Source organism: Oscarella lobularis, chromosome 1 (assembly GCF_947507565.1).
Source record: "Oscarella lobularis chromosome 1, ooOscLobu1.1, whole genome shotgun sequence".
In the NCBI taxonomy this organism is placed as follows: Eukaryota; Metazoa; Porifera; class Homoscleromorpha; order Homosclerophorida; family Oscarellidae; genus Oscarella; species Oscarella lobularis.
The window spans coordinates 2,805,867-2,828,705 of NC_089175.1; the positions used below are offsets into that span (position 1 = coordinate 2,805,867).

Consider the following 22,839-nt stretch of genomic DNA (forward strand, 5'->3'; position numbering starts at 1 on the left):
ATGACGATCGGCGCTTGCCAGAGCATCTGAACAGCTTAGTGGAACTCATCAGATCTGAGAAAACGGTATGAGACCGACGGTGACGTCAGAGTGGCCACGAGGAATTATAGAACTAATGAGAATATGTTGGCAACGCGAACCAACCCTAAGGCCAACGTTTCGAAATATTTGTAAACGCTTGGAGACATTGCAAAAATTCTCTACACATGTATTAGTTAATTAATCGTCTGACGTAACACGAATGTGCGCCGGCGCGTCCGGAGTGACTAAACACCACAAATGAAGATCGTACAGAATTGGACAGCAATCAATTCGATCAAGAGAGCATATACGGGCTACGTGTGTTCCGTATTAGGTCGCTGGAAGCGCTAGCAGCGAATTGGGGCCTCCTTTCAGGTTTGCGTGGGCCATGCTCGCGTAGAGGCCAGGCGAGACCATTCGCCTGAAAGGCGACAAGGCGACGATACAGGTACGTGTATAGAAGATTCGAATAGGAGGAGCGTCTCTCGATTTTTCGCTTTCAGTGGGCGTCAGCGTCGGAGATCCCGTTCTAGCTGTACGCACAGGAAAACCGCTGTGCGTGGTCAAATGGCCGACGCTGATGGCAGATGCCTACACTCTTCAGGTACATTTTTTTTGAATAAACTACCACTGATTAGCAACGAGCTCTACCTTCTTTGCTTTGAACTGGGCTATGCAGCAAGTGAAGTCACCCGCCAAAGGACACGTACCAAGCCGTTATTTTCTCGACCTTACGCAAGACAGGTTCCCCAGCAGATCAGCAGCTGTTCACGCTAGCGCTTTCCAACAGCTTCCAATTTCAGTTTTATAGATTCCGTGTCACGCCAGGTAAGTATACTAATTAAAACAGCTTTTGGGGGACATTGTCTGACGCTCATTTCACATGACCACTCATGCTACTAAAGTTAGTAGATGACATACAACACATACAAAACGCAGTGTAGCAACGCAAATCAAAGTGCACGTGTCTTTGAATGCTGCTATTCATGAGGTGCTGACTTCTTCCAATTAAGTGTCAAGTTCCGTTTTGCTTGGAACAAGTTCACACATGCCAGTTTTTAGCACCAGCTCCTGCACCGTCGCCGCGAAAGCTCGACTAACTGTTCGGAGTGCAGCGAAATATGCGATTTTGGGGGAACGTGTGTAGCTACGAGACCGAACATTGAATACGAATGTCATTGTCGATTTCCATTCTCGGGTAATACGTGCAAGAGCTTCTGGCCACTGCTCGTGTTTACGGCTTCCGTTCTCGTTTCAACTGCTGTAATCGTTCTGATCTACAAAATTGTACAGTACGTAAAGAGGGCACGACGCGACGCTGAGAATCTACAGGAACGCGAGAAAGAGATTGGTGATCTTCTAGAAGGATGGCGAATCGAAGGTGACGAAATCAATTTCGTGGAGAAAATTGGCGAGGGCGGATTTGGCGAAGTTTGGCTGGCCGAGTATCGCGAGATGCAAGTAGCCATCAAAATTCTCAACGAAAACGAGCGACTATTTGTGAACAATTCAAACGAACTATTTCAGCAAGAAATCGACTTCATGAGACATCTTCGTCATCCAAATATTGTACTATTTCTCGGAGCAGGATCGTTTCAAACTGACCGTAACCTATTTCTCGTCACGGAATTCGTTTCACGAGGATCTCTTCACGGTGTCCTAACGGATGGGTCGACGTCTCTTACCGTCGATCAGAATATTGGATTTTGCTTGGATTCAGCGAATGGAATGCGTTTTCTTCACGAGCTGAATCCGCCTCGAATTCACAGAGACTTGAAGGCGGCGAATTTGTTGGTAAGCCAAAACTGGGTTGTGAAAGTGAGCGATTTCGGCACGGCAAGACGTCTTTTGAAATCATCAAAAGATGAACTGAATCAGGGAGAAATTTCGGCTGGCGACCAGTTTCCGGTATCCGATGACGAGACCCAGCCGTTGCTTCTAGCTCGATACAAGAATATGTCTTGGAGACACGGAACGAGTCTGTGGAAAGCACCCGAGCTACTCATGCAGCAAGCCTATGGAGCATCCGTCGACATCTATAGGTACACGTTATATAATCTTTTGTTGATAACATCTTGACGCGTTATTTCACAGTTTTGGAATTGTAATGTGGGAGATCTTCTCTCGACGAAAACCATATGACGATCGGCGCTTGCCACAACATCTGAACAGCTTAGTGGAACTCATTTGCGAAAAGGGCATGCGACCTACGGTGACGTCATCTGAGTGGCCACGAGAAATTATAGAACTAATGAGAATGTGTTGGCAACGCGAACCAACCTTGAGGCCAACGTTTCGAAATATTTGCAAACGCTTGGAAACATTGCAAAATTCTCAATATTAGTTAATTAATCGTCTTGACGTAACGCGAGCGTGCGCGACTAAAACACCACAAATAAAGATCGTGCAAGAATGGACATGGACAGCGATCGATTCGATCAAGAGAGCATGTACGGCTACGTGTGTGTTGCTGGAAGTGCTTGCGGAAAATTGGGGCCTCCTTTCAGGTTCGCTGGGCCATTTCAAGCTCGCAGGCGAGATCATTCGCCTGGAAGGCGACAAGGTGACGGTGCAGGTGTACGAAGGGACGAGACGTGTAAGTGATTAGGAGCGTCTCTCGATTTTTCGCCTTCAGCGTGCGCGTCAGTACATTTTTGTAAATAATTTACCACTGATTAGTAACGAACTCTAATTCCTCTTGAGTAGGAGAGCGCACGGTAGACAGGTTCCCCAGATTTCCCCAGAGATTTCCCCATAAGCTACAGATCAGGAGCCGTTCACTGAAAGTACGTTGACGCTTTCCATCAACTCTATGTATAGCAACCCCTTTATTAGTACAGTAGTCCTACATAAACTCATACATACATATATGCATACAAAACGCAGCGTAGTGACGCGAATCAAACTGCACGTATCTTTGAACGCTATTCACGGTGACTTATACTCCAAGCATCGACTTCTTTTTTGCTTGGAAAAAGTTCACAAAGGATATGTAGCATCACCTCGCGTAGCTGCCTCGTGAGAGCCGTTATGAGTGTCCTGGAAGGACTTGGAAAGCTGCAAAGTCAAATCAAATTTCATTTGATTGTCGACGCGTGAAACTGAAAAATGCAGTACCATTTATCAAAGCCGCCGAGGCACTCCTCCTTCGTGTTGTAACCCTGCAGTCGATTATCGCTTGTGCACGTCGGATAAGTACAGACGTGGCGATACGACTCGTTTAGGCACTTATCAATATCTTCCAAATGCCAAAGTGCACGAAGTACTGGCTCTGCTAGAATCGCGAATGTGTATCGCAGCTCTATGCTAGCAGCCAGATATTCTGGAGTAGTCGATCCTCGAGGATTTTTAGCGCAACGCGGTAGATTGACTTCTCTGCATTGCTTTAGAGGGTACGGTGGTTTTCTGGTCGGTAGCAATTTTTCTATTATTGTCAGAACCGCATTGATAATAAAGTTGTTATTGCTGCTTAAGGGCATGCAGCTGAGCAATTTCTTATTTATCTACAAAAGAGATTCAGAGAGAAAACCGCGTATCATTTTCTGTATAGGTATAGTACCTCTAGGTATTGCTCTTGACTTATAATCCCCGTTAGCGCTGCTGTTCCGTTTTTAAAACAAACCGGCTGAACCAGGTCGGCACAGAACAGTTTAGACACGAATGGCTTGCACTCTTTTGCCAAAGGCAACACAGTCATCGCTCTTTCGAATACAAAATAAAACTTTTTCATCGTGTAATGAAATTTCGCCATATACGCTGGAGTTGTAGTGTCGTTGCTTAGACCATATTTGGTGTAGCACGACGTCATCGGCGATTTGACGCACTTGTCAATAGGACCCAAATCGTAAGCAACGTCACTGAATGGTTTATACTTGAGTCCAGCTACCGCCGCGATAGCGACGAAGTAGAGAACCGTACGACGAGACCAGTGAGTCATTAATTGACTTGGCCGACTTGCACGCTCGCACACAAATGGTGCCACTTCTTTGGCACGCTACTTTATTATATATATATATATGTATACAGTAAGTTATATATAAGCTATTGCACGGAATTTTTACACGCTACGTGTTATTAGCTCGGCGGCGGTATAATTAGATGTGCTGCACCATGGAGATGCAACTTCACGAGTAGTTTCAATTTTGATCAAAGACACGTGCACGCGCTAGTGCACGGAATTTTTACATCCTACGTACTATTCGTTCACATGGAGGTGTTGTGCTTAGTTGATAGTACGCAGCGAATTTCTTGAGCTTTTTTACAGTCTTGAGGCGTCTTCACTTTTGAGCAGTTTTTTCACTTTCTCTTTCGCGCGCAGCCGCTCTGGTCTTTATATAAAGCCAGATACCATGCAGATTCACTCTATCATTTTTGGTATTCAACACTATACCAATGCACAATGGTTTGCCTAGAGTATTTCATCGTTTTTCTTTGCTTAGAAATGTCACGGGTCAGCATTGCAGTCTCAATGAGCGACAGCACTTACAACAATTGGAAGCAAATAAAGTTCAAGATGCAATCGTCTCCCGTGTTAACATTTCCATTGACATCATTTCTCAACGTACATATTCCAAGCGGCACTCAAAAGGACGTTGTTCGTCAAATTCTGGTAATTATAGATACCCGAAGAAAAGACCCAAAAGAAAAGCGTACGTTTTTTTTTGATCTAACTGCTAACTCTTGGCTTGATATAAAAGTCGAAGGCGAGCAACCATTATTTGAAACGGAACCAACTGCCACAGCTTTTCCCAACGTAAAGGGCAGTCCGATTATATTTTTCGGAGGAAATGCACATGAGAACGCCACGTGGCGTCTTGAAACGAACCAGGTGTCAGGTGTCGCAGTTTTTCGGTGGAAACGGGGCGCTCCTGGTCCCTACCCGAGTAGAACTGGCCACGCAGCCGCAGCAATTGGTAAAAAATTAATCGTTTATGGCGGAGTGGTAAAGCAATATCCGGGTCATTTAAGCTCATTAATCCTATATGATATGGCATCTTATGATATTGATAAAGACGAGTGGTCTTACCTTCTCCAAATGAATGAGGGACCCTTTCAACGGTGGTCACCAAGCTACGCCAGCGTATTTGACCGTTACTTGCTTATAGCGGGGGGATGGTTTTTCGATGTCCAAGTTCCACCGGATGGATTTGCTTATGACGTTAAGACCAGAATGTGGTACCAATTACCAGCTTTTCCGTTTAAATACGAAATTGAAATCGTCGTCAGCACGGGTGTTTTTCGCCGGGGTCGGTATGAACAAGACGCTTATGACTGGGTTTTGTTAACTCAGTGGTCACCAAACATTCTTGTCTCTCGCCGTAACGACACCGTTCCAAAGACACCGCTTAATTCTTCAGTTTTCATATACCGCTTTTCCCCAAACAACGTTACTCACGGTCGGTGGTTGACAATAGGAGTGTCTAAGACTGTTTATCCTGGCATGCCCTGGAATACGTATGGAGCGCTTCCACAAGTTAGCCTCGAGGATGATTCGGTTGCTATTATTTATGCCCAAACCCTGCATTCTACAACATTCGAAAACGGCATGTGGTTCTATTTATCGCGAAAGCAGAACTATAATTGGGGAATACTGCCAAAGAGCCAGGAGCCCGGACGGCTCGCGGGTTTTACGTTTACGGTTACTAAAGATAGAAAGAAGTTATATGTTTATGGAGGCTTTTACTATACAACGGACGCAAGTAGAGTTGGAAATGTCGACGGAACGGCATGGAGCTTAGCTGTCGACTTCTCGATAGATCCTGGACTTTACAAGTGGGAAAGGTACCTTCCTGCAAGATCTGTGTGCTCCAGATTGACATTTTCTGATGCCTTACGTAGACTTCGTAATTCTGTTTTGGGCGAAAGTACACTATATTTTTCGTCAACTTTACGAGGACATAGTTCCGTTGCAGTTCAAATTGGCAAAGAAACGATAACAAATTGTCTACTCATCTTTGGAGGAGTCTTCTACTATTTATCTATTGACCAGTTGGCCTTGGTCTGTCCAGAATCATTTCTCTTTAGAGTTTTTCATCGCCCGGAGGAGTGGAATCGCAAATGGATGAGTTGGCCTAGTGATAGGGCGTTTCATTCGGCAGTAATCGACGGATCGACAATGTTCATATTCGGCGGTGTGCGTTTTCGAACGTACATGGGTATTGACAAGAAGGCGTTTCTAGCTGAAGATTTGTGGAGCCTAACGTTGAATCAATTCGACTTTTCTTCAAATCCCGTTTGGACGAAGTACATTGCAAGAGAATGTCCTCCGAATCGGTTTGGTCACACGGCCGTCGTAGCGTTTGACGTACGAACAAGACAAAAGCATATGCTAATATTCGGAGGAACTGACTTTGATTCTACGTTTCGCGATTTATGGCAGTTCACTCTGCCTTCTGGTCCTTGGAGTCAAATTCTTTACACCGCCGACTCTCGTAGCAGACCAAATTTAGGCTTGCGTCATCACACTGCCGTCATGAGCGGCCGACAAATGTTGGTCTACGGAGGATGCCGAAAACACTACAGAAAAATCCTAGATAAATATATAAACGATCCCGTTGATCGTTGTCCCAAAAATCGCGTATCAGATTCTTTACTTGCGTTTGACATGTACGAAAGACACTGGCGAACATTGCAGCCGTCAAAAGACATGCCAGCGCGATATTTCCACGGAATGGTTTTGTTTGAGAACAAGTTACTCGTGTACGGTGGAATAGGATCAGATGGTGCTGTCGTGGACACAATATTGACACTTCAGCCCAGCTGCAATCCGGGCGAGGAGGGCGACTTCTTTACCGACGGTTGTCGTCCGTGCGACGTGGGTTATTACAGCGACAACAGTGGACCTGCGTGCGATAAGTGCAGTTTGTTTTTCAGCACAAAGTCGCACGGCTCGTCGAGCTCGACCAACTGTTCGGAGTGCAGCGAAATATGCGACTTTGGAGGAACGTGTGTAGCTACGAGACCGAACATTGAATACGAATGTCACTGTCGATTTCCATTCTCGGGTAATACGTGCAAGAGTTTCTGGCCATTGCTCGTGTTTACGGCTTCCGTTCTCGTTTCAATGGCCGTGATCTTTCTGATCTACAAAATTGTTCAGTACGTGAAGAGGGCACGACGCGACGCTGAGAATCTACAGGAACGCGAGAACGAGATCGGTGATCTTCTAGAAGGATGGCGAATCGAAGGAGACGAAGTAAATTTCGTGGAGAAAATTGGCGAGGGCGGATTTGGCGAAGTTTGGCTGGCCGAGTATCGCGAGATGCAAGTGGCCGTTAAAATTCTCAACGAAAATGAGCGACTATTCGTAGACAACTCGAACGAACTATTTCAACAAGAAATCGACTTCATGAGACATCTTCGTCATCCAAATATTGTACTTTTTCTCGGAGCAGGATCGTTCCAAACTGACGGTAACTTATTTCTCGTCACGGAATTCGTTTCACGAGGATCTCTTCACGGTGTCCTAACGGATGGGTCGACGTCTCTTACCGTCGATCAGAATATTGGATTTTGCTTGGATTCAGCGAATGGAATGCGTTTTCTTCACGAACTGAATCCACCTCGAATTCACAGAGACTTGAAGGCGGCGAATTTGTTGGTAAGCCAAAACTGGGTTGTGAAAGTGAGCGATTTCGGTACGGCAAGACGTCTTTTGAAGTCATCAAAAGATGAAATACAGACAGAAATTTCGGCTGGAGATCAGTTTCCGTTATCCGATTCAGATGAGGAGACCCAGCCATTGCTTCTAGCTCGATACAAGAATATGTCATGGCGACACGGAACGAGTCTGTGGAAAGCACCTGAGCTACTTATGCAGCAAGCCTATGGAGCCTCTGTCGATATTTATAGGTACAAGGTATATAATCTTATGTTGATAACTCATGACGTGATTTCATACATAGTTTTGGAATTGTAATGTGGGAGATCTTCTCTCGACGAAAACCATATGACGATCGGCGCTTGCCACAACATCTGAACAGCTTAGTGGAACTCATCTGCGAAAAGGGCATGCGACCTACGGTGACGTCAGAGTGGCCACGAGGAATTATAGAACTAATGAGAATGTGTTGGCAACGCGAACCAACCCTAAGGCCAACGTTTAGAATGATTTTCAAACGTTTGGAAACATTGTAAAATTCTCTATATTAGTTAATTTATCGTCTTGACGTAACACGAATGTGCGCCGGCGCGTCCGGAGTGACTATAACACGACAAATGAAGATCGTACAGAATTGGACAGCAGTCGATTTGGTCAAGAGAGTGTGCACAGGCTGCGTATGTTCCGTATCAGGTCGCTGGAAGCGCTAGCAGCAAATTGGGGCCTCCTTTCAGGTTCGCGTAGAGACTACTATAGTCTAGTACTGTAGGCGACGATACAGATACGTATATAGAAGATTCAAATAGGAGGAGCGTCCTACGCACAGGAAAACCGCTGTGCGTGCCACTGCGTGGTCAAATGGCCGGCGATGTCTGAAGGCAGATGCCTACGCTCTTTAGGTACATTTTATGAATAAACTAACACTGATTAGCAACGAACTCTACCTTCCTTTAAACTGGGCTGTGCAGCAAGCGAAGTCACCCGCCAAAGGAGACGTATCAAGTCGTAATCAAGACGTTTTTCTCGACCTTATGCTAGACAGGTTCCCCATCAGCTCAGCAGATCAGCAGCTTTTCACTGAAAGTACGTTAGCGCTCTCCAACAGGAACAGCTTCCAATTTCAGTTTTATAGATTCCGTATCTTGCTCCTGAAATAGCCAGGTATGTATATTAAAACAGCTTTTGGGGGCTGTCTAAACCGCGTTGTCTGATGCCCTTACATGACCACTCGCGCTTCTAGTAGATGATACATACAACACATACCTACATACATACACATACAAAACGCAGTGTAGTGACGCGAATCAAACTGCACGTGTCTTTGAATGCTATTCACGGTGCCGTCTTCTTCCAAGCGTCAAGTTCTTTTTTGCTTGGAAGAATTTCACAAAGGCCAAGTTTTAGCACTACCTTGACCCCCATCGTCGCGATAGCCTCGTCAATTGCCGTCTTTGATTTGAGGCTAAATCAAACCCATTTTCATTTGATTGTCGACGTGTGAAACTGAAAAAACGCTGTACCATGTATCTAAGGAGCCGAGGCAGTCCTCCTTCGTTCTGTAACCCTGCAGTCGATTATCGCTTGTGCACGTCGGATAAGTACAAACGTGGCGATACATCTCGTTCATGCACTTTTCAAGATCCTTGTAAGGATAAAATGCACGAATTGCTGGCTCTGCTAGTGTCACGGCTGTGTATCGCAGCTCTGCGCTAGCAGCCAGATATTCTGGAGTAGTCGATCCTCGAGGATTTTTAGCGCAACGCGGTAGATTGACTTCTCTGCATTGCTTTAGAGGATACGGTGGTCTTTTGGCCGGTAGCAGTTTTTCCGTTATTGTTAGAGCCAGATTTATGGCAAGGTCGTCAGTGTTGCTGCTCACGGGCATGCAGCTAAGCGCTTTCTTATTTATCTATACATCGAGGAATTCAGGAGAAAACAGCGTATATATCATTTTCTGTATAGGTGTAGTACCTCTAGGTATTGCTCTTGACTTATAATACCCGTTAGCGCTACTGTCCCATTTTTAAAACAAACTGGTTGAACCATGTCGGTGCAGAACAGGTTGAACAGGTAGTGCTTGCACTCTTTTGACACGGGCAGCACAGGCATCTCTTTCTCCAATACAAAAAATATCTTTTTCATTATGAGATGAAATTTCGCCATAAACGCTGGAGTTGTAGTGTCGTTGCTTAGACCGTATTTGGTGTAGCACGACGTCATCGGCGATTTGACGCACTTGTCAATAGGACCCAAGTCGTAAGCAACGTCACTGAATGGCTTATACTTGAGTTCAGCCGCCGCCGCCGCAATAGCGACGAAGTAGAGAACCGTACGACAAGACCAGTGAATCATCGTTGACTTGGTTGATTTGCACACGAATGTTGCCGCGATTCTTCGCGACGCACATTATGTGCATCAGCTAATGTGCACGAAATTTTTACACGCTACGGGTTATTAGCTCGGCGGCGGTGTAATTGGATGTGCTGCACCGGATGCGGTTTAATTAAGCGCTGCAACTTCACAAGTAGTTTTCAATTTCGATCAAAGAGACGTGCATGCGCTAGTGCGCGGAATTTTTACATCCTACGCGCTATTGGCTCACATGGAGGTGTTGTGCTAAGTTGATAGCATTTAGTGAATTTCTGAGCCTTTCTTACAGTCTTCACTTTTGAGCAGTTTTTCACTTTCTCTTTCGCGCTCAGCCGCTCTGGCCTTTATATAAAGCCAGATACCAGGTCTCCTCGATCGTTTTCGGTATTCAACACCATACCAATTATGCACAAGGGTTTGCCTAGAGTATTCATCGTTTTTCTTTGCTTAGAAATGTCACGGGTCAGCGGTGTAGTCTCAATGAGCGACGGCGCTTACAACAATTGGAAGCAAATAAAATTCAAAATGAAATCGTCTCCCGTATTAGTATTTCCATTAACATCATTTCTCAACGTTCATATTCCAAGCGGCACTCAAAAGGACGTTGTTCGTCAACTTCTGGTAGTCATAGAAACCCGAAAAAGAAACCCAAACCCAAAAGAAAAGCAAACGTTCTTTTTTGATTTCACTGCTAAATCTTGGCTCGATATAGACGTGGAGGGCGAGCAACCATTATTTGAAGCGAAACCAACTGCCACTGCTTTTCCCAACGTAAAGGGCAGTCCGATTATATTTTTCGGAGGAAATGCACACCCCCAGAACGCCACGTGGCGTCTCGAAACAAACCAGGTATCAGGTGTCACGGTTATTCAGTGGAAACGGGGCGCTCCTGGTCCCTACCCGAGTAGAACTGGCCACGTAGCCGCAGCAATTGGTAAAAAAGTAATAGTCTATGGCGGAGTGGTGAAGAACTATCCAAGCCATTTGGGCCCATTAATTCTATCAGATATGGCATCTTATGACATTGATGAAGACGAGTGGTCCGACATTCCCCAAATGAATGACGGACCCTTAGAACGGTGGTCACAAAGCTACGTTAGCGTATTTGACCGTTACTTGCTTGTAGCAGGGGGATGGCTTTTCAGTCGCCAAGTTCCACCGAGTGGATTTGCTTATGACGTTAAGACCAATATGTGGCACCAATTACCAGATATTTTGTTTAAAGACCAATTTTCAATCGTCGTGAGCACGGGTGTTTTTCGCCGGGGCCGGAATGAACAAGACGCTTACGACTGGGTTTTGTTAACAACGGAACAATTGGATTTGACGAATCTGACCTCTCGCGGTAACGTAGCCAGCGAAGAGGCATCGATTGCTTCTTCAGTTTTAGTATACCGATTTTTCTCAAATAACGTTACTTACGGTCAGTGGTTGACAATAGGAGTGTCAACTACTGTTTATCCTGGCATGCCCTGGAAAGCGTATGGAGCACTTCCACATGTTAGCCTCAAGGATGATACAGTTGCTATTATTTATGGCCGAACCACGAGCCTTTCTACATACGAAAACGGCATGTGGTTCTATCTATCGCAAAAGCAGAACTATAATTGGGGAGTACTGCTAAGTAGCCAGGAGTCCGGACCGCTCGCGGGTTTTACGTTTACGGTTACTAAAGACAGAAAGAAGTTATATGTTTATGGAGGCTTTTACTATACAACAGACGCAAGTAGAGTTGGAAATGTCGACGGAACGGCATGGAGCTTAGCTGTCGACTTCTCAATAGATCCTGGAATTTACAAGTGGGAAAGGTACCTTCCTGCAAGATCCGTGTGCTCCAGATTAAGAATTGCAGATGCTATACGTTCATCTGCTAATTTTCTTTTTACCGAAAGAACAAAATTGTTGTCGTCAACTCTCCGAGAACATAGTTCCGTTGCAGTTCAAATTGGCAAAGAAGTGATAAAAAATTGTCTACTTATCTTTGGAGGAGTCTTCTTTTATATATCAACTGACAAGTTGGCCTTGGTCTGTCCAGAGTTGTTTCTCTTTAGAATTTTTCATCGCCCGGAGAAGAGGAATCGCAGATGGAATAGTTGGCCAAGTGACAGAGCGTTTCATTCGGCAGTAATCGAAGGATCGACAATGTTTATATTTGGCGGTGTACGTTTTCGAACGTACAGGTCTGTTGACAAGAAGGCGTTCCTAGCTGAAGATTTGTGGAGCCTAACGTGGAATCAATTCAACATATCTGCAAATCCCATTTGGACGAGGTACATTGCAAGCGAATGTCCTTCGACTCGGTTTGGTCACACGGCCGTCGTAGCGTTTGACGTACGAACAAGACAAAAGCAGATGCTAATATTCGGAGGAACTGACTTTGATTCTACGTTTCGCGATTTATGGCAGTTCACTCTGCCTTCTGGTCCTTGGAGTCAAATTCCTTACACCACCGACTCTCGTAGCAGACCGAATCTAGGCTTGCGTCATCACACTGCCGTCATGAGCGGCCGACAAATGTTGGTCTACGGAGGATGCCGAGAGCACCACAAAAAAATCCTAGAAAAAAATAAAGCCGATCCTGTCGATCTTTGTTCTAAAAATCTCATATCAAATGTTTTACTTGCGTTTGACATGTACGAAAGACATTGGAGAGCATTGCAGCCGTCAAAAGACATGCCAGCGCGATATTTCCACGGAATGGTTTTGTTTGAGAGCAAGTTACTCGTGTACGGTGGAATAGGATCGGACGGTGCTGTCGTGGACACAATGTTGACACTTCAGCCGGGCTGCAATCCGGGCGAGGAGGGCGACTTTTTTACCGACGGTTGTCGTCCGTGCGACGTCGGTTATTACAGCGACAATAGCGGACCTGCGTGCGATAAGTGCAGTTTGTTTTTCAGCACAAAGTCGCACGGCTCGTCGAGCTCGACTAACTGCTCGGAGTGCAGCGAAATATGCGACTTTGGGGGAACGTGTGTAGCTTCGAGACCGAACATTGAATACGAATGTCATTGTCGATTTCCGTTCTCGGGTAATACGTGCAAGAGTTTTTGGCCACTGCTCGTGTTTACGGCGTCCGTTCTCGTTTCAATTGCCGTGATCTTTCTGATCTACAAAATTGTTCAGTACGTGAAGAGGGCACGACGCGACGCTCAGAATCTACAGGAGCGCGAAAACGAAATCGACGATCTTCTAGAAGGATGGCGAATTGAAGGTGACGAAATCAAGTTCGTGAACAAAATTGGCGAGGGCGGATTTGGCGAAGTTTGGCTGGCCGAGTATCGCGAGATGCAAGTAGCCATCAAAATTCTCAATGAAAACGAGCGACTATTTGTGAACAATTCAAACGAACAATTTCAGCAAGAAATCGACTTCATGAGACATCTTCGTCATCCAAATATTGTACTATTTCTCGGAGCAGGATCGTTCCAAACTGATGGTAATTTATTTCTCGTCACGGAATTCGTTTCACGAGGATCTCTTCACGGCGTCCTAATGGATAGGTCGACGTCTCTCAACGTCGATCAGAATATTGGATTTTGCTTGGATTCAGCGAATGGAATGCGTTTTCTTCACGAGCTGAATCCACCTCGAATTCACAGAGACTTGAAGGCGGCGAATTTGTTGGTAAGCCAAAACTGGGTAGTAAAAGTGAGCGATTTCGGCACGGCAAGACGTCTTTTGAAGTCATCAAAAGATGAAATACAGACAGAAATTTCGGCGGGAGACCAGTTTCCGGTATCCGATTCAGATGACGAGACCCAGCCGTTGCTCCGTGCCCGATACAAAAATATGTCTTGGCGACACGGAACTAGTCTGTGGAAAGCACCTGAGCTACTTCTGCATCAAGCCTATGGAGCATCTGTCGACATCTATAGGTACGGTACGGTATAAGAACTTATATGTTGATAACATCGTGATTCTATATACAGTTTTGGAATTGTGATGTGGGAGATCTTCTCTCGACGAAAACCGTACGACGACCGGCACCTGCCTCAGCATCTATGCACCTTAGTGGAGCTCATTTGCGAAAAGGGCATGCGACCTACGGTGACGTCAGAGTGGCCACGAGGAATTATAGAACTAATGAAAACGTGTTGGCAACGCGAACCGAACCTAAGACCGACGTTTAGAATGATTTTCAAGCGCTTGGAGACATTGCAAAATTCCCTATACTAGTTAATTAATCGTTTTGACGTAACACGTATGTGCGCCGGCGCGTCCGGAGTGACAAACACGACAAATGAAGATCGTACAGACTGGTACAGAATTGGGCAGCAATCGATTTGGTCAACTGTGCACGGGCTGCGTGACATTCCTCGTGCCTTCTACGTAACTCAGAAAACGCAACATATTTATATTGTAGACTGCGTAGATGAGGGATACTACCCGCAGAATTGGGCGTGCAGAGCATCTCGAGAGTCTGACTGCGTTCTGAAAGCCCAAAGTCTGCAGATGATCATTCTCGGTGCTCAGCCGTGTCCCAAAACTCGCTTCTAGATTTCGGTACGAGGGAGGTTGCACGGATTGCACGTGCGACAGGTCCCGCCCAGTCCCGCCGGCGGCTCACCTGATCTCAGTGCACGCATGCGTTTTTTTAGTTTCGTAACTTTCATGGCGGGATCGCAGCCAGAGCCGAGGTGCGATCTCGAATGCGTTGTCCTAGGCGATACAGCTTGTCTATGGGGCGGTATATCTTTGGACGGCAAGAAATTCTTCCCGAGGGACCTGATTCACCTACACAGCATCTCATCTGGCACTTGGGAGCAACGGTGGGCGTCCGGAGACGTCCCCCCTCCGTGCTACCGCGCTCGATGCGAAGTAATCCGCGATACGGTATTCACGTACGGCGGAAAACGGGAAGACGGGAGTCGTTCGATGGATATGTATCGTCTCGACACGACTAACCTAAGCTGGAGTGAACAGCCGATTGATACAACTTCTGAAATACCTCATGGTCGATCTAGCTGCTGTTTCGTGGCTCTGAATTTGGAAAATCTGCTCCTTTTCGGCGGGTACGGTCCTAATCCGGGAGCCGAAATACAGGCGGGGGCCTCTTGGATTCAGGAACCCCAATACGATTTTGGATTCAACAATGAATTATATGTATTCAACCTTCGCAGTAAATTTAGCTTTGTAGCAGATATGATGTCTATATCAGTGTTGATAAAATATATAGGTTCCAGGTGGGAAAGTGTTGATATGGCCGGCACCCGTCCTGAACCGCGCTGTGCTGCTGCAATGGCTTTAATTGATGATGGCCGAGCTCTCTTGCATGGCGGTCATGGTTGTCATACGTTTAGTGATCTTTTTATTGTTGACATAGGAAAAAAAGTGATTAATTAATCAATTAATTAATTAAGAGTTTATATTGAATGTACACAGGCCGAACTTGACTATTTTTTTGTAGGAGTGGATTTCTCTTTCTGTTGGTTTGCAGCCACCCCATAGAGGTTGGCACACTCTATCAAGATTTTCTATTGGAGGAGAGCTGTTTTTTCTACTTTTTGGCGGGAAGACTTCCTCTGATGATTTTGACCGGTTGCCTTATTACTACAATTTTTCTGAGTCTCAGTGGACTGTTGCTCACTTTAAGGCAAGTCAAGTATCATAGTGATACAATTGCATCTAATTATGCTGGGTTGTAACCAGAATAAAACGGGCGGACCTATTGATTGTTCAATTGCTCATCACTCTGCTACATGCGTCTGCGTGAAGGATCAGCTTAGTGTTGTCCTCGTCGGCGGGATGCTGCCAAATGGTGGAACTGGAAATTATATTTTTTACCATTTGAAACAAAGTAAGTGTGATTTTTGCTGTTTGCAACCACCTCTTTTAATTAATTAATTAATTCCGCTTACATGGTCTCACTGCTAACGTGATCGTATTACATGTACACTCGTCCGAATAAAGTATTTGATTTTGATAGACGTTCGAGCCTTGCCTGCATTGAGTGACAAAGATTTGCGCATTGCTGAGCTTGAACGTGACTGCGAAGATGCTGTCTCGTTGATGGAAGCATCTGATGTTCAGTGGCAAAGTGCGTGGGATGGAGCGGTGGCGCAATTACATGAAAATACTAAGCTACAGTACGAAGCGGCACTATCAGAAGAAATGAAACGATTTCAGGAGGTAAAGAGATCACGCGTTTTCTAGGCCCGACCTTATCATGTCACAATTTAGAAACACAGAAGGGATATTGAAGCGCTTGCAAAAAATCAAAACACTGTATCTCTTTTGGATGAAATAAGTCATCTTGAGCAGAAACTTTCTAACGCTTTGTCGTCACTAGACGAAGTGAATAAGGAGCATAGCAAATGTGTTGAACCACTTTGCCTTAATCCAGAACTTGCGCAGGTCAACGAACATGAGATGTTGGGCTCAGGCTCCTTTGGAGGTACGTTTTCTTATGGCGTTGCACAAGTATTTAATATTAATAATTTAAATTCTGTATTAGACGTTTACACCGGATCATTCCTTGGACTACCTGTAGCTATAAAAGCGATGAAAAGTGGCTGTAGTGTTGAAGATTTCAAGCAAGAAATTTTGACGCTCCATCGTCTGCGTCATCCTAACATTGTCACCACCTATGGCCTACTGATGGTCTCTAACCGTCAGACCATTGTGTCGGAGCGTCTAGAAGGTTCACTTGCCGAGTTATTGGATGTATCGCGCCAGCAGTCACAGCCTCTCAATGAGAATGAACAAATTGGTATTGCACTGGATATTGTCCGTGCAGTTGCTTATTTGCACACTCTTCAGTCTAAGCCCTACATTCACGGTGACATTCGCCCTACAAACGTTTTACTCACTAGTGCCATGGAAGCCAAGTTGGGTGATCTTGGAGCGGCTCATCGGCTTGGGTCGATCTCTGGTGGACCTCTTAGTTTACCGTACTTGGCTCCAGAGCGTAAAGCTCCTAATCGTATTTCAAGTTCCTTACCTAGCGACATCTACAGTTTGGGAGTCACCTTGATTGAAATTTTTCTTTGTGAAAATCCTAGTGTTGCCAGGAGGCAGACTCAACTTTTGACGCTAAGCTCTCGAAAAGATGTGTTTAACATCTGTTCCAGAATGATCAAAGATGACATTTCTAATCGTCCCGGCGCGATTTATTGCTTCAATCAATTTTGTCGACTACCTCAGAGCAAAGATGCTCAGAGCAACCCTCGACGCAAGGTACAAGGGTATTTTGGACCTAAAGGCCACAAACTGACATTTTAACTGGACACATTTTCTTATTAGTTGTTTTCTGTTTTTATATTGGTATGTACAAGCAGTTTCATAGGAGCAGACTGTGTGCTCCTTGAGTTCAGTCGGCAGTCCTGAAATACCCTAAAGAAATTTATGACAAAATTAATTAAGTTTGCTATGAGAATGTGTTGACAAATCCTAAGTCTTGAACGATTTTCAAACGCTTCGAGATATTGCAAGATTCCCTCCTCCCTATACTAGTTAATTAATCGTCTTGACGTAACGCAACGCAAGCGTGCGCGTCCGGAGTGACTAAACACCACGTGACGTTCCTCGTGCCTTCTACGTACGTACGTGAGGAAGATCGTGCAAAAAATGGACTTCGACCACGAGAGCATGTACGGCTACGTGTGTGCCGTATCAGGTCCAGGTACGATCTCTATATGACATCGCCTTCGCCGCCTCGCGCGATCTCACCCGCCCGTTTCGCCCACCAGTCGTGACAGCCGAACGCATGAGCGGTTCAGCGATGTACGAACTGGTAAGAAGAGCGCGCAACGTCACCAGAAGCGCGAGCAGCAAACCGGGGCCTCCTTTCAGGTTCGCGTGGGCCATTTCAAGCTCGTGGGCGAGATCATTCGCCTGGAAGGCGACAAGGCGACGATACAGGTGTACGAAGAGACGTGTAAGTGATTAGGAGATTCGAATAGGAGGAGCGTCTCGATTTTTCGCCTATATAGCGGGCGTCAGCGTCGGAGATCCCGTCCTTCGCACAGGAAAACCGCTCTCCGTCGAACTGGGACCCGGTACGTGTACCACAGATCCACGCGCGACGTTTTTTTCGATTTCGTTCTCGCAGGCATATTGGGATCGATTTTCGACGGAATTCAACGTCCACTCAAGGTAGGGGAAGAAAGAAAAATCCCGCGACACCGAATCGATTTATGTCGTCTCCCCCCAGGAAATCAATGAAATGACTGAGAGCATTTACATTCCGCGCGGTATCTTCACGAAGAGTTTGAGTCGAACGCAGAAATGGGAATTCCAACCGGGAAATATCAAAGTATAGGGGGCTACGTTTCTTTGTGTGATTCTTTCCACGTCTCACTGTCGTTTTTTTTAGGTCGGTAGCTTGATTACTGGCGGCGATATTTACGGTATTATCAACGAGAACACGTTGATACAGCATCGCATGATGCTTCCGCCGGGGAAACAAGGCCGCGTTTCATACATAGCCGAAGCGGGAAACTATACCGTTGAAGATGAAATAATTGAGATTGAATTTGAGGGTGAGAAGCAGAGATTCAACATGATACAAGTTAGTGATGTCAATGATTTGGATATGAGTTGTGATAGGGCTTTTTTTAGGTCTGGCCTGTGCGTCAGATGAGACCGGTAACGGAAAAACTGGCGGCGAATCATCCCCTGTTGACCGGACAGCGCGTTTTGGACGCTCTGTTTCCGTACGGAGAGTTTAGTGCAAATTGTTGGGCGGGGTTTTGAATTTTTTTTTGTATTTGACAGGTGTGTTCAAGGAGGAACGACGGCCATTCCCGGAGCGTTTGGATGCGGAAAGACGGTCATATCGCAATCGCTGTCCAAGTACTCGAATTCTGACGTCATCATATACGTCGGATGCGGCGAACGCGGAAACGAGATGTCCGAAGTATTGAGAGACTTTCCAGAAGTAAGAAAAATGCGAAGACACAGTCTTTGGTAGTAGTAGTAGTACAAAGAAATAGGGGTTCAGTGGAGAGATACATACGAGCGCATAACGTTAGTATTTCTTTTCTTTCAGCTGACCATTCAAGTAGCCGGCAAGACGGAATCGATCATGAAACGAACGGCGCTCGTCGCCAACACGTCGAACATGCCCGTCGCCGCTCGCGAGGCGTCCATCTACACGGGAATCACGCTGGCCGAATACTTTCGCGATATGGGCTACAACGTGTCGATGATGGCCGATTCGACGTCGCGTTGGGCCGAAGCGCTCCGAGAAATCTCGGGTCGTCTCGCAGAAATGCCCGCAGGTATGAAGTCCTAGATAAGAGAAGCGAGAACACGTTCATTTTGGGGAACGCGTCACCTGATTAGATCTTTGTCTAGATAGATAGATAGATAGATATCCAAGTGGGTTTTCTTGTTCTTTGACCACTGCGCAGCCCTTCCATGCATGCTCTTATATGCGGTTTCTCTGTTATTTAGATAGTGGATATCCGGCCTATCTTGGAGCTCGTTTGGCTTCTTTCTATGAACGTGCCGGAAAGACGATATGTCTCGGAAATCCGCGACGAGAAGGCAGTGTGACTCTAGTGGGAGCGTAAGAATTCTCTGCGTCCTGTTTTTCTCTCTCTATTTATATCTTCTTTTCTCAGTGTCTCGCCACCTGGTGGTGACTTCTCTGATCCCGTGACGTCAGCAACACTGGGTATTGTGCAGGTAATCTATTAGATTGGATTGGGGATCTTCTTCTTCTTCTTCTTAACTGTTGTTTAGGTGTTTTGGGGCTTAGACAAGAAACTTGCTCAACGAAAGCATTTCCCGAGCGTCAATTGGCTGACTAGCTACAGTAAATACATGAGAGCTTTAGACGATTTTTACGAGAAGTCGTATCCCGACTTCATTTCCTTTCGAACGAAGGCAAGACGAATGGGGAAAAATAATCGCGGGGATTAGCGATCAACGTTGTGAACTAGGTCAAGCAAATTCTGCAAGAGGAGGAAGATCTATCTGAAATTGTGCAGCTAGTTGGAAAGGTAACTACTGTTCTATTAGTAGTGGACACAAAAATAATGGGAGGGTATGCGTCTAGGGTTCTTTAGCTGAATCAGACAAGATCACTCTCGAAGTGGCTAAGCTTCTAAAGGATGACTTTCTGCAGCAGAACGGCTATACGCCATATGACAGGTAGGGGAAGGTCCCATAAAGCTTTTCACACTTCTGGGCTAAAAAAAATTAAGCAACCGTTGTGGGAGTGTAATAATTATTCAGGGGGGCTGGGCGGTTACGAGGGTGTCCTCGTCATTGAGATATATCTCTTTCTCTTTTTCAGATATTGTCCTTTTTACAAGACCGTGCTCATGCTTGCCAACATCTGCTCTTTCTACGACATGGCTCGTCACGCCGTCGAAACGACAGCTCAGTCAGAAAATAAGATCACGTGGGCAATCATTCGAGATCAAATGGGCGACATTTTGTACAAACTAAGCAGCATGAAATTCAAGGTAAAATGGAGACCTCCCCCGAGTAATGCGTTGCTCAACTATTCAATCATAGGATCCTTCTGCTGACGGCGAGACAAAAATCAAGAAGGAAATGTCTGAATTGCAGGAAGAAATGATTGAGGCGTTTCGAAAATTAGAGGAATGATTTTCGGTCGGTGAGAACGAGCGCACATGTGTGCATTCTGTATTTTTTCTTAGCCTTAGCCGGTGTGTTTCCCTCCCCCCCGCTTCAATAACACGACGCGCGCGTTACGCGCACATGTTTATATAGCCCTGGCTCGCTACACGAAAATTGGCGTCGTCCAAATCACTTTTGACCGACTAACAAAGTTTGGCGCGGCAGTCGCGAGCACCGCGTGCCACCGCGGGCGCCACCGCGTAGGAAAACTGTTTACGGGTAACCCTAAACATACGGGCGTCTCCTCGCTTCACCTCGCAACACTCACCGTTGCCAAGCACTCCTTGTCGGACGCCGTTCTGATTTTTCCTGCTCTCAATGAAGAAATGTATATGCGAAATATGCACATGCGGGTGAGAAGAAACTCGCGACTCCAAAAGAGACTCCTATCGCGTCGTTTTCGCTCTCTTTCAGCCGGCATCGCTGCCCGCATCGTCCCGTCTCGTCGATTCGCAAAGCGGCGTCTCTAGGCGCCTGTGCGATATCCGAATATCGGCAGACGTTCACGAAATTCGTCTCAAAGCCGCGCGAATCGTTCAAACCCGCCTACAAGCCGATCGAGAGGACGGGAAAGCTTGACACGCACACGACCCATCGCAACGACTACGTCGCTCACCCGCTTCAACCCAAAACGATCGTCGGACCGTCAGTCGCTTACGAAAAGCCAACAAAAACCATGGAAACAACGACGGAATACGCACGCGAGTACGAAGAAAAACCTCTTCGAGTTCCGGAATCGTCGCCTAAGAAACCCGAGCTCCACGTGACCAAACCGGACGTGGCGCCGTTCGACGCGACGACAACGCAACGAGTCGACTTTCGAGCGTGGACGAACGCGACGCCGGCGCAAAGCTACAAGACGACGCGCGTCTACGCGCCGCCGAGAGAGAAATTCAACGCAACGTCGACATTTCAGGCCGATTTTCTCGTGAACGGCGGCGTCGTTCCGCGCGAGTCGTATCGTCCAAATCGAGTCGCATTCAAATCCGACGCGCCGTTCGACGCGACGACGACGAATCAGGTCGATTATCGACCATTTTCTACTGGTACCCCCGTTCGACCGCGACCCAAGTCGCATATGATTGTCGCGCGACAAAAGTTCGATTCGACGACGACGAATCGCGTTGATTACGTCGCGCATACGGGCATCGAACGGCCGAAATGTGTCAAACCTGTCATGGAAATGACGACGTCGCAAACGCGCGCGCCGTTCGACGGGCAGACGATTCATAGTGTGAGCTACGTGCCGTGGAAAGCGTCGACGCAGCCGGGATACGGACCCAAGTTCGACTACGTCCCGCCAAAACAGAAATTTGATCACATGACGACGACGCAGGTTGAGTATGTGGCTCACGAGTTCGCGAAGCGGAGCCCTAAGGTGATAGAGCGCGCTAGCGACGGGCCGAGCGCGCCGTTTATGGGAACGACGACCCATAGGAGCGACTTTCTCGCGTGGCAGGCAAAGCCACGCGAACGCATGCGTCAGGATTTCGTTTATAAACCGCCTGACGTTCCCTTTGCCGCCCAGTCGACTTTCCAGGCTCACTTCCAAGGGAAAGCCGTCGAACAGCCGACTATTTCCGCGAAACCCGTCGCCACGCGCGCTAGTTACGATGGGGCTCCCTTCGAGGGAACGACGATGTATCGGGACGCGTTCACGAAGAAGGATGTCGGCCCGTGTCCCGCCGCGTCTTTACGGGAAAGGTACACGCCTCCCGTGCACGATCCGTTTGTCTATTCGCACCAGGCGGCGAATGGACACAAGTTCTTTATGCCTCTCAATGCGTACGAGAAAACCCAGCAGCGTCTGAGCAAAAGCATGCCAGAAATGGGGAGTGTTTGTGTGTGAATAGAAGATATTACATACGTGAATAGAGAGTGCTTCAATACTAGTAGTAACTAACTATAGAGTTTGATGTATGGTAGATCTAATAAGGTAGATAATTTGCTAATTGTTCTCTCTCAAAGTGACGTCGATTTTAGCAGAGAAATGGGGTTCTGGTTTATTTAGGGGGATCAGGGTCATTTTTTAGTGGTTTACTTCTGTTCAGGTACTTATTGCACGCAATACAGCTTATTGTAATCCGAAGTTAAGGCCTCCCCTGTCATCTTAGCTACGGTACCGTTTTACCTTTCTCAATTTGGTTGCCTATTTGCTGAGTGACAATATGAGCCTTTGGGTCCCCCAACGCCTCTTCTAACGCACGTCATTGGTTGAGACATGGCGTCAGGAGCGTCAGGAGGATACGACG

At 46.4% G+C, this 22,839-nt stretch overlaps 5 protein-coding genes across 8 annotated transcripts; all 5 read left to right on the top strand.

Moving 5' to 3' along the window:
- The first annotated feature begins 258 nt into the window (after positions 1 to 258).
- Positions 259 to 3,650, top strand: LOC136199352 (dual specificity protein kinase shkA-like). Of its 3 annotated transcripts, none has more exons than XM_065989533.1 (5): positions 259 to 469; positions 525 to 2,063; positions 2,116 to 2,471; positions 2,529 to 2,677; positions 2,728 to 3,650. In XM_065989533.1, the coding sequence occupies exons 2-3, from the start codon at positions 1,477 to 1,479 to the stop codon at positions 2,363 to 2,365; spliced, it is 837 nt and encodes a 278-aa protein (XP_065845605.1). In that variant the 5' UTR covers positions 259 to 469; positions 525 to 1,476; the 3' UTR covers positions 2,366 to 2,471; positions 2,529 to 2,677; positions 2,728 to 3,650. The 3 variants fall into 3 exon arrangements, with proteins under 3 accessions (XP_065845605.1, XP_065845604.1, XP_065845603.1); XM_065989532.1 differs by having other exon boundaries at positions 525 to 625; positions 701 to 2,063; positions 2,529 to 3,650; XM_065989531.1 differs by having other exon boundaries at positions 2,529 to 3,650.
- LOC136199335 (V-type proton ATPase catalytic subunit A-like) lies at positions 2,446 to 20,675 on the top strand. 2 transcript variants are annotated; one of them, XM_065989524.1, is made up of 18 exons: positions 2,446 to 2,454; positions 17,567 to 17,615; positions 17,683 to 17,726; positions 17,786 to 17,870; positions 17,926 to 17,991; positions 18,045 to 18,088; positions 18,147 to 18,248; positions 18,309 to 18,503; positions 18,554 to 18,648; positions 18,710 to 18,872; positions 18,984 to 19,215; positions 19,391 to 19,505; positions 19,561 to 19,624; positions 19,682 to 19,825; positions 19,882 to 19,941; positions 19,998 to 20,092; positions 20,238 to 20,409; positions 20,462 to 20,675. In XM_065989524.1, exons 2-18 carry the CDS (start codon positions 17,582 to 17,584, stop codon positions 20,552 to 20,554), a joined length of 1,803 nt encoding a protein of 600 aa, XP_065845596.1. In that variant the 5' UTR covers positions 2,446 to 2,454; positions 17,567 to 17,581; the 3' UTR covers positions 20,555 to 20,675. The 2 variants fall into 2 exon arrangements, with proteins under 2 accessions (XP_065845596.1, XP_065845590.1); XM_065989518.1 differs by lacking the exon at positions 2,446 to 2,454 and having other exon boundaries at positions 17,495 to 17,615.
- On the top strand, positions 4,298 to 14,170 carry LOC136199359 (uncharacterized). The gene is made up of 3 exons (XM_065989535.1): positions 4,298 to 4,395; positions 4,461 to 7,872; positions 13,924 to 14,170. The coding sequence occupies exons 1-3, from the start codon at positions 4,371 to 4,373 to the stop codon at positions 14,168 to 14,170; spliced, it is 3,684 nt and encodes a 1,227-aa protein (XP_065845607.1). The 5' UTR covers positions 4,298 to 4,370.
- LOC136199326 (uncharacterized) lies at positions 14,628 to 17,331 on the top strand. The gene is made up of 7 exons (XM_065989515.1): positions 14,628 to 15,113; positions 15,171 to 15,325; positions 15,402 to 15,587; positions 15,644 to 15,791; positions 15,921 to 16,123; positions 16,175 to 16,388; positions 16,449 to 17,331. Exons 1-7 carry the CDS (start codon positions 14,870 to 14,872, stop codon positions 17,213 to 17,215), a joined length of 1,917 nt encoding a protein of 638 aa, XP_065845587.1. The 5' UTR covers positions 14,628 to 14,869; the 3' UTR covers positions 17,216 to 17,331.
- A 67-nt stretch (positions 20,676 to 20,742) lies between the features above and the next one.
- Positions 20,743 to 22,806, top strand: LOC136199347 (stabilizer of axonemal microtubules 2-like). The gene is made up of 2 exons (XM_065989525.1): positions 20,743 to 20,940; positions 21,002 to 22,806. Exons 1-2 carry the CDS (start codon positions 20,906 to 20,908, stop codon positions 22,434 to 22,436), a joined length of 1,470 nt encoding a protein of 489 aa, XP_065845597.1. The 5' UTR covers positions 20,743 to 20,905; the 3' UTR covers positions 22,437 to 22,806.
- Positions 22,807 to 22,839: the final 33 nt, after the last annotated feature.